General features: G+C 38.6%; 1 protein-coding gene across 1 annotated transcript; it reads right to left on the bottom strand.

Annotated features, from left to right (window-relative positions):
- Positions 1–10668: 10668 nt before the first annotated feature.
- Positions 10669–11271, bottom strand: LOC139868415 (uncharacterized). Its single transcript, XM_071856749.1, has one exon. The coding sequence runs from the start codon at positions 11269–11271 to the stop codon at positions 10669–10671; it is 603 nt and encodes a 200-aa protein (XP_071712850.1).
- Positions 11272–11780: the final 509 nt, after the last annotated feature.

The following is an 11780-nucleotide window of genomic DNA, read 5'->3' as shown; positions in this document are numbered from 1 at the left end:
CTGTTTTATAACCCCCCGAATTTATTATAACCCGTATATCTTTGTGAGCATGTTCTTCTTCTTCCTCTTTTTAATTCGACCAGTGCTCAAATCCCGTTAACGGTTAATAGTTTCTTTAATTTAAGATTTGAAAATAACACAGAAAAATTTAGGGATTTAGTGGATTAATTACAACAACAAAGGATTAAAAAAAATTCGATGTGACAGAAATATGAACACGATATAAACCCAAATTCAAATTCGAAATTTAAATGTGTTTTAGCCAAAGATTAAAACATGAAAAAGATGATAAATCATTCCTAGAAACTTTCTCCATCCTCAATTCGACCAGAAACATTCAAACGAATACTAATTTCATGATGAACGAATTATTTGACTTTTTGAATAATAAGTTTGACTCGGAAATTCGGGTTTGATAGGAGGAATTGGAATACGAAATTTTGCAGAAAGATTAACTAGATGAATCCTAACCTAACTGCATTTTTAGATTTTTAAGATTGATGCTAAATCAATTTTTTGATAAAAAGTTGAAGAACGAAGGATGAACGTGCAGTTTTAATAAATTTTTAATTAAATCTTCATCATACAGTGCTTTGTAATTGATAAGTGAGTGTGAAGTTGATTGAGCTTCTCAAAAACACTGAATACTCACTTGTTTTATACCCAAGAACTATCGACAGGAAGAATTATCGGGTACCAAAAAAAAAAAAAGATTGTGACTTCAAATAGATTTTGTAATCTTCTGTGATTAAATTCGTTTTTGCAACAGGATTAGAGATAGGAAACAAATTAGAGAAAGTGTGATGGTGAAATGAAACAGAATACATACTCCTTTAATTCATGTATGTATATATCCATATATATATATTTTTTTCTATATCTGTATATTTAATTATATATATAAATCTGTATTTTATGTATATATATGTATTTATATATATCTGTAATTATATATCTTGTTTATATATGTCTGTATATTTATATATGTATATATATATATATTAAATTCTTTAATTTCTGATATTTAACAAGTATAAATATATTAATAAAGTAATTAGTAATACTAATTGATAATTAATATTATTACTTAGAAATAATGATAATAATTTAATTACTAATAATAATGATAATACAATCTTATTAATTATAATAATATTAATATTATTAATGATAATAAATATATAATAACTTATACATATTAAATTTTATATATATCTTTTGTATTGAAAATAATAATATTAATTATACAAATTTTAATAACTATAAAAGTAATGATAATAATATTAATATAACAATTATATTCTAATTTATTATTAATTATTAAATTTTTAATAATCATATATAATAACTTTTATTAAATATTTTCTATTTATACATTTTATATATAATATTTTAATTATACATAGAATTCATATATATAGATTCATAATGGTATATATATATATATATATATATATATATATATATATATATATATATATATATATATATATATATATATATATATATATATATATATATATATATATATATATTATATAATAGTAATTTATCTATTTTATTATTTTACATTTTTAATTCTAAATGATTAAGTATACTTTATTAATTTCAAAATGTTATATACACTTATATTTATATTTATATCTATAAATGTATTTACATATTCATTTACTCATAATTGTTCGTGAATCGTCAGGAATTGTCAAAGGTCAAATGATCCTAATAAAATAGATCAAAAATTTTGAGACTCTGTTTAATAGACTTTGCTTATCGTGTCGGAAACATTAAATCATTTAAAGATTAAGTTTAAATTTGGTCAGAAATTTTTGGGTCGTCATAGTTAGCACAAGGCTAAGTGAATGGAACTATCACAAGGTTTAGCATGTAGTACCAACTGTAACACTAAAACTGTAACAACTTACAACATACTACAACTAGCAACTATGCTCCAACTAGAGTACCGGTGGCTTGTACAGGCACACGACCACTAGCTGGTCAAGTTAGAGTCTGCCGATAGTCATTACTACTGAATCCCTAGTATAGTCATCCGCACGCAGGTGATGGTTCGTTCAGCACTATACTCAATAAACAGTAGCCAATTGGACCCAACCACAACTAGGTTGACCTCTCTAAGATGAACCTAACAGATCAAGGTTCCAACACAACAACTTGTACACATGCAACCAGTCAACTACTACTACTACTACAGGAAACTAATACTACTAAAAGCATGGCAACCCTATATGCGATCAACTGTACAACATAACTAAGCATACCAACTAACAACAATATAAACTTAGTAGAGCAACTTGCTACTCTATACTACACCAGGAGATAATCTCACTCACCAATTACCAACAACAACTCAGTTATCTAACTCTAATCTTCTTCCTTCTTCTTATTACCTGAGAATATACATAACAGAGTCAGTAATCATGTCTTGATAATAATCCGACAATAAGACAATGACACAACAACACCAAAACTAACACTTAATCACTTTACAACTGGTCTGCTAACCGTACGAGTAACATCATCACACGCACGTTTGAGAACACTCAACCGTGTGGTTGATCACTCATTCGTACGTTTGGTCCATGACCAAACATACTATAGTGACTCACCTGATCGTACGGTTCACCACAAGAGTGACCAGTGACTCGTACGAGTTACTTCTCAACCATACGTATCATCACAATCAAAAAATAAGTTCCCATACCACTCACTCGTACGGTTCACCACACGATTGACAACCTCAACCGTACGAGTGAATGCTCACTCGTGCGAGTGATGAAGAATAGTAGTAACAACTATTTAGACAGGTATCAACCCGAAATTCAAAACATAAAACATTAGTACATACTCTAAATCAACACATACAATCAGGTATTCACTATATGATAAGTCTACATCATAATTTCAATCAATAACGACACTCAATGTGTGCAAAATAAGACATACACTTTAAAACCCCTTTTTCTGAACAAAATAAATTTTAATCAAGCTTCTTAAAACCCTGTCATTGTAAAGTAGACCACAAGACAATTTCAACGCTAGTTTATTCATCAAAAACGGAGTTATAGTTTGAAAGTTACGCCCTTTTCAATTTTACCAAAAGCTGACAAGTGCTCAACCACGTGGTTGAGCCCTCAACCGTACTGTTGAGCTCTCAAATGCGTAGTTGATCCCTCAAATGCATGCTCAACCGTGTGGTTGAGCTGTCAAAAGTGTTGGAGCTGTTGAAAAGCTCCAGCTCGCTGTTTTCGCATTTTTTTGACCCTAAATCTTGATTTTTACAAGTTCTAAACCTAAAACCACTCTAAAACATCATATAACAAGTATAGAACATATATTTAACATCAATTAGCACTAACAAACACATTTCATGAATATTCAAGCTAAAATGCACACTTTTGTTCAAGAACATAAAACTTCAATTATACAAGAATTCAAAACAAGATTCAAGCACACTAACATGGTTTGATGTCCACAAAGATGATAGAAATCAATCTTTAAGGCTTCTTGATCTAATTTCCTACTTAGATTCAACTAGAGTTTTAGAGTGACAAAACTAAGTACGGGTTTTCTTATTTTAGAAAGTTCAATAATGAACTCAGGAATACAGATACATACACTAAATGGGGTTTAAAACCCATACCCCATAACACACATGTATTTATCAGTTATTTGATATCTTTCGTACATCCTTAGGTCATCCTAACTGAGTCCGATTTAAACAAATGAACCATTATTGTGACCCTTGTCACAAACTGGTCTTAACCAAACAATCAGATAATCATAAACAAATAATTATTAAAATCACTAATTAACACTAAACAAAGGTAATTTGGTCATTTCATCTTGGTCCGATCTTAGGGTGTTACAGATTTCCTATCTAAAATTTACGGCATACCTAGTGTATGACCCACACTCAATCCTGACCAGGACCATTGCTATCTACACCTGATCTGGAATCTATTATATCTACTGCACGTAAGGAAAGAAGACTCAGAGAGCTTAATCAAATGGCGCTACGGGTCACCCTTGCGGAAAATACCAAACCCCCTATTGAAGGTCGAGGAGGACCAATCAGATATCTGGAGATCCAAGGTCACTCGTTCGAGTTAAAATATCACATTGTACAACTTATCCAAAATAGCTGTCAATTACATGGATTACCGAACGATGATCCTAACTCTCACCTTGACAAGTTTATCTCTATTTAGAACTCCTACAAGCAGCATGGAATGGGACAAGATATAGTTCGGATATACTTGTTCCCCTATTCTCTCACTCATTATGCGCAGACGTGGTTTGAAGGACTGGAGAACGATTCCATTACCACATGAACAGAGATGGCTAATAAATTCCTAACCAATTATTTTCCTCCATCCAAGCAAACCAAGCTTAAAAATGACATCATTAATTTTCGTCAAAATTATGAAGAATCTCTATAAACTGCATGTGATCGATTCAAAACCTAACTGAAGAAATGCCCAAACCACCAATTGGAGCAGTCAGCCCAAATCTGCACCTTCTACAATGGTCTTACGGTAAATCATAGGATGACAATCGATGCAGCAGCTCAGGGGGAATCTAATGAATCAAACAGCAGACGAAGCATGGAAATTACTCGAAAATATGACAATGTATCATCATGACTGAAACAGTGGTGAAAGCCTTTCATCATCGGCACCTCACTCCGCACTCAACAACCAAACAGAGGCCATTAAATCCCTCACGGATAACATGGAATCTCTAGCCAAACAACTCTGAGAATTAAAGACGCAACTGCAGCAGGTTAATCAAGCTCAGGCTTGTACAAATTGTACCAACCCGCAACTAGTTGAAGATTACCAAGTTGAGTACAATAACCCTGAAGAATCAGTATATTATGTCCAATACCCTGCCCGTCCGCAAAATTCCGGATACAACCAAACCAGGAATAACTAGTTTCAAATGAATAACCAACCGTTCCAACCTCGTTTCTAACAACCACCTTACCCTCAACAACAATTAACATACAATCAACCATTACCTCTTACTGGACCAGCACCCAAAGAAAACCTTCCTGCTAACCAGATTACGAAAGAAACTAACTTGAGTACTGAAGATCAGTTAACCAGATCATTCAAGGATAGCACCAGCTGAATCAGAGAACTGCATCTAGACAAGATCATATGAAAGCACTCATGAAAAATTAATTCGTGCTACTGAAAAGTCTAGATTTGCAGCTCGGATAGTTATCACAACAACTTGAGACTTGGCCACAAGGAAAATTTCCTAGTAATACCATCCATAACCCCTACATAGAGGAGGCTAAACAAATGGATTCTATCCTACCGAAGGAAATACCTGCACCTCGGAGGCGGTCAGCAAGGCTAAAGAATAAGAATGTCAACACTCAGCAGCTACCCAAGCCAAATCCAGTTCGTGTACAATATCCTAGAAGACTAAAGGAGAAGCCTGAAAAGCTTGGCACCTTCAAGCTTGACGAAAAATTCTTGGACTCTAAGTCCATAGTTCCTAACCAGAATAGATACATACGAAGACTTCTCTCTACAAAGGAGCGAATGCTGGATTCCAATAAAATTCCACTGAATGAAGAATGCAAGGTGATCAAACCAAAATCGTAATTGTTAAATAGATTTCGGGTTTGAGTTCTTGGTTTGTGTAAAAGAGTGGATAGAATGTTTTAACTCCAATAATTGTGCGAACCCCGATTTGAAATCTGGATTTCAAGGGTGTAAAACAGTCGATGCGATTAACCTTGTTTGATCGGAATCAAAAAAGTTAATATCTTAGAGTGGAGATTAAATCCGATAATGACCAGAATCTTTATCGAAATTGTATTATCAGCCGGAGAGATGTTACCACAGTTAATTTGGGCAGAGTAACATTAATGCATCCAGTGTTGTTTAATGAATGATCTAGTTCGTGTATTTATAGGTGTTATGAGGGAATGGTGACGTGGCACAAGTCCCTTTTATGGTTGTAACAAACTTTGCTGATCCCAAAGATGACGTGGCACCTGTACCTTTCATGGGAATAATGAGCAGATCGTATCAAACTTTCCTAAATTCGTGGGCTGACGTGGCGTGCAGCTCATTTGTATGTCTGTTTCGGGATCAAGTACTCGTTCTGGGACAACGTGCTTGTTCCAGGATGGTATCCTTGTGTCAGGCCAGGATACCTAAACCGGGAAGCTGTGGTAGTCCTGAGAGTGTGGTAGGTCCGTCCAGGTAATGACGGGTGAATGCCTCTTCACGGTAGTGTTGCGACTGGGCAAGATTGTAGTCGGTTTAAAGGTTGTCGGGCGGCCGTCATCTATGGTTCAGCAGCTTTTTTATGTGATATCATGGTTCCCGGCTTCCTAATGTCTTTTTATCTGACTAGGTGATGCCGGTAACCTGTTCATTTGCTCAGGCTGGCATTAGGTAGCGTCCTTTGTCCGGTATGGAATTTCCCGGATGCATAAATGAGTAACCTTCTGATCAGATTGCTAAGGTGAGGTCGGGAAGATGTTACCTATCTGGGGGTAGCTTATGCCGGGTATGCCTTAGCGGGAACATTGTCAACAGTGTCTTTTTGAGACTGATCATTATGCGTATCATCAAGTCCCCCCAGTTTGGTGAGGTCGACTAGGACAGCTGCGTTGCCAAACTTAAAGGAACATACCTCACACATGTGATTTGATGTGTAATTAATGCTTGTCACTTTCTGTCTTAATCCTAGTAAAGTTTTTCGCATATTTCAATGCGCCTTTTTTGAGTTTTGTGGGACCCTCATAAGATATTTGCCTATATAAGCGACCACTGATATTTACTTAAATTTTAAAGTTTCGATATTCTTCAACTTTCATAATTCATAGAAATATTTTCCTTATCTTGCTTGATTTGAATCTTTCATCATCTTCTTCGTTATTCATCATGCCTCCCAGACCTTCTAATTCTCTTCATGATGTATTACGTGCACCTAGTAATGTTGATCAAGCTTATCTCGATAGGGTTTGCTATCTATGCCCTCGATTATGAGATTTGGGGCTGGTGATACCTTGGTCGTAACAGCGTACATGTGGGCCCCCACTAAATTATTGTGCTATCTATTTGAGACCTTTCGAGGTTTCAAATCTTAGGTACCCTTTCACATGCTTTTTCATGAATGTTCTCAATGTCTACGGACTCAGCGTTGCATGCTTGCACCCTAAATGCGTTCGTTTAATTGTGTTGTTCGAAATGTATTTCAACGATTTAGGGATGGTCCTGAGTTTGAACATTTATAGAAGTATATTTCATTTGACGTCATACCATAAAGGGTGGTATATGTTTACTGACGAGATTAACTTTCTTGAGGAGTCGTAAGTGGTTGCAGATGACTGGAAGCAATCATTCGTTTTTGCAAAATGCTCTGATTTTTCACTGAGGAATGCATAGTCCTATTTAGCAACGGTCTTATGACGAGCATGTGTTAGTAATGCCCAATGTTAGCAACAACTGGAGTCATTCTAACAAGATTCGTGTTGCTTGGAGAGGTGGAAGAGGTATTTATTCGTGTAGTTTTCCTTACTCTTACGTAATTGTGATTCTTAGAATGACATTTATGATTTGTGCAGAGTTGACTGTGTCGGAGGTTCTCCGGTCGACGAGTTTAGACGGAATGGTCTTTACAGACAAAGTGGTAGAGGGTGCAGCCCCGGCATCTACCAGCCATCGTCGGGTGCCATCTCCTGATGACTTGAGTCTTCAAATGGTGGTTCTTCGAATGGCGGGTTAATTCGCCGCATTAGGCGTCGGGTTGAGCTGACCACTGAGACTGAGAGTACGTCTTCGATATATTTTTACCTATCTTTGTCTGTTTAAGAATGCCGCATACTTACTACGTTCTTGTTTCTTTTTTTGTGTAGGTCGCACCGGTGTGGTTCCCGCAGAGACACATGCGCCCGTTTCTCGGATACCGTTGCTTGAAGGGGATTCCTCCCGGGAGAGAGTTGATCCGGTTGTTGAGGAGAGGCGGGTGGCCGAGGAAGAACCTGTCATTGAGAGAGAGGCGGTTCCGAGCCATCGTCCCAGCAAGGACCTACCGTGGAGTCATCGGTATCTCGCCCCCAGCTAACAACAAACGTCGGGGAGAATGTTTATGTCCTGCTCGACTGTAATATTGAGCCTTTTGGTGATCTCCTTCACTGTGATGCTTCGGATTATTCGATTTTTAAGGAGAATCTGGAGTTCATTACTTATCCTGCCCTAAAAATGGTGCTGGCTTCTCTTTCTGCGACACGGGCGTGTCATTTGCGCTCTCAATATGCCGTGTTTGCGCAACATCTTGCGGCGGACGAGCTAAACCGCAGTGAGGCCGATGCTCAACGCATTTATGAGCATAACGCGATGTTTGAGAGTGTCAACGGGCATATGGCAGAGTTGTCAGGTGATAATACACGTCTTGAGAGAGAGAGCTTGCGTCGGTAAGGGAGGCCTTGGACTCATCTCGGTGTGAGTTGCAGACTTCTCGTGAAGCATTGGAGGCTTCAAAGGCAGCACTGGCTCAAGAGCAGGAAGTGGTCTCACTTCTCTTAGATGATAATAAAAAAATATCAGAGAAGATGTCGGCAACACTAGGTGAACTTACTCATCTGCAACATGGTATACCAATACTTTTTGCCCGCTTACTGAAGTCCCCTATCGTTCATCAGCCATTTAATGCCTTTATCGAGGCCATCAAAAAGTTAACCACTTTTGAGGTGCTAAGATGAGTGCAGTGTTACATGCCGGCTGGTAGTGCCGCCCAAAGGATGAAGAGCAAGTTAGGTTCTACTTGCGTTGAAGAATGCCGGCAAGCGCATGAGGCTCTTGGCCAGATTAGTTTCAAAGAATTGGATAGGATTTGTAGGGATGAGAATTCATCCGTGGAGGATATTGTAAACTATCAACCGTCGAGATATGCACTCGGTTGTTTTTTTCTTTTGTTGTGAATGTAACGTCTTTACATTTCTTATGTCGTGTGTAAACTAGTTATTTATGTTTGGTTTGTTTTCTGTGTCATGACAATAACGTAGATATCTAGACTATGCGTGAGCATGGTCGATATGTTTATACGGTAAAACCGAACCATCAATAATTTGGCCGGATATCCTCATCACCCGAGAAGGTTCATCAAGAGGTATCCTCCTACCAACGAAAGCTAGAAGGCATTTCTTTTGGCGGTAGGTCTGAAATATGCCAAAATACTTTTGATTGTGTTTGTGTCATATTCAGAGTTGCTACAGAGTACAAGTATATAAAATTTTTATTGATGACTCATACTTAGAAATAATTTTGATACATAAGTGTGTGATTCTTCTGCTGCTCGGGTGGGTGATCAGTCCTCCTGGTCACAGGTAAACTATACGCGGTATTTCTTTAAATGGAAGGCGTGCCAAGGGCGTTGTATTGGGATACCGTCTGGTGTCTCCAGGTGGTATGCACCATAGTCGGTTATGCCGACAACCATGTAAGGTCCTTCCCATTGTAGGCCCAGTTTTCTGATGTCCCGTTGTCGGCTGGCTTCATTACTTTGTAACACTAGGTCATGTAGCTGAAAATCTAGTGGTTTGACTTTTTTGTCAAAATAGTTTGCAGTTTTTTTCTTCTTTTCAGATTTCTGGATGTGTGCTATTGTCCGGCGCTCTTCTAGGGCGTCTAGGTTTTCTCGTAATGTTTCGTCATTTTTTTTTTCATCAAACATTTTTATTCGTTTGGTCGGGACAAGAATTTCAGCCGGGATGACCGCTTCAGTGCCGTATACCAGGTTTAATGGGGTTTCGTTTGTGCCGTCTTTTGGTGTTGTCCTGTATGCCCAAAGTACGTGCTGGAGTTCATCCACCCATCCTTGTCTGTGCTTTCCTAGTCTGGCCTTTATTCCGGCAATAATATCCCAGTTATTGACTTCAACCTGTCCATTAGCCTGTGGGTAAGCCGTGGAGGTGAACGATTGTTGAATATCCATGTCTATGCACCAGTCTTTAAAGGGATTGTGTGCAAATTGTGTTCCGTTGTCGATGACTATTTCGCGTGGTAAGCCGAAATGACAGACGATGTCCTCCCAGACGAAGGTTAGGAATTTCCTTCCGGTAATCGTGCTTAACGGTCTTGCTTCGATCCATTTTGTGAAGTAATCAATTGCGACGACTAGGAACTTATAATTTCTGACATCCCTTGGGAATGGACCGACATTTTCAATTCCCCACTTGCATAATGGCCAAGCGGCGTGTATTGGGACCATGTTGCACCGAGGGGATCTGTTGACGGGGGCATGTATCTGACATGCCTCGTAGTTCACGGTCAGATCGTATGTGTCCCAGTACATGTGCGGCCAGAAGTAGCCCATTCTCTTGATCCTGCTGACTATTGTTCTATAGTCAGAGTGTGTCAAGTAGGCTCCTTCGTGCATTTCTTGTATGATTTCCTTGGCCTGCGTTGGTCCAATGCATCTCAAATATGGCTCGGTGAAGGATTTTCTATATAGGATGCCATCTTTGAAGTGGTACATTAGTGCGCACATCCAGATCCTATGAGCTTGTATTTTGTCTTCCGGGAGGGTACCATCGGTGAGGTTTGGTATGAAGGGTGTCATCCAACAGTCTTCTTCTTCTGTGATTGTTGCCATGAGGGTATCTTTGTCGACTGACTTCCTTTAAAGTACCTCTACAATAACCTTTTTGGTGAAGTGATCGTATAGCAGGGAGGCAAGCTTGCTTAAGGCATTCGCTTTCTTGTTACGGTTGCGGAGTATTTGCTTGATTTCGAATGTTATGAAGTTTTTGACTAGAAATTTTGCGAGCTCTAGGTATTTTTGCATTGATGTGTCCCTAGCTTCGAAACTACCATTTAACTGGCTTGCTACTAGTTGCGAGTCGATGTAAGCCGCAAGCTGTTGCACATCGATACTCTTTGCCATGCGTAATCCGTCCAACAGGGCTTCGTACTCGGCCTCGTTGTTTGAGGCAGCGAACTTTAGCAGGATAGCGTAGGTTATTTCTTCTTTTTTTGGAAATACGAGGAGCAGACCTATGCCGTCTCCTTCCTCGTTGGATGCCCCGTCTGTATATAGTTCCCAGAATTCGTTCGTGTCCCTTCGTGTGACCGAAGTTTCGCCTTGTTTGATCATATCAGAGGGGAGTTCCACCAGGAAGTCAGCTATAACTTGGCCCTTGACTGAATTCCTTGGGAGAAAGCTGATTTCATGCTTGTCAAGTTCAATTGCCCATTTTGCCATCCTGCAGGAAATTTCTGGCATTGTCAGGACGTGTTTGATTGGTCGGTCTGTGAGGACCTGTATTCGATGTGCTTGGAAATATCACCGTAGCTGCCTAGCTGTGTGCACTAGAGCATAGATTAACTTTTCCATGGACGGGTAGTTACCTCCCTATTTTGTAATACTCTGCTTACAAAGTATACCGACATTTGAGTTTTATCCGTGTCGGCGATTAGCACCGAGCTGATTGCCTCAGAGGGAGCAGCAAAGTATACCATGAGTGTTTCTCCCTATATTGGCTCCGTTAGCGTGGGCAGTTCCTTCAGGAAGGCTTTCATATCCTGGAAGGCTTTCTCGGCATCCTCCGTCTAGATGAAGTCTTGTAAGCAACCCTTTAATGTTTGAAAGAAAGGCAAAGATCTGTCGGCAGCACGTGACAGAAATCTCATTAGTGCCGCTAATTTCCCATTTAGGCTTTGCACGTCTTTTTGGTTCCTGGGCGATTGCATGTTTTTGATTGCTTAAATTTTTTTTAGATTTGCCATAATTCC

This window comes from Rutidosis leptorrhynchoides, chromosome 9 (genome assembly GCF_046630445.1).
Source record: "Rutidosis leptorrhynchoides isolate AG116_Rl617_1_P2 chromosome 9, CSIRO_AGI_Rlap_v1, whole genome shotgun sequence".
NCBI lineage: Eukaryota > Viridiplantae > Streptophyta > Magnoliopsida > Asterales > Asteraceae > Rutidosis > Rutidosis leptorrhynchoides.
The sequence above is the reverse complement of the archived record's forward strand: the minus strand, read 5'-3'. Positions and strand labels throughout refer to the sequence as shown.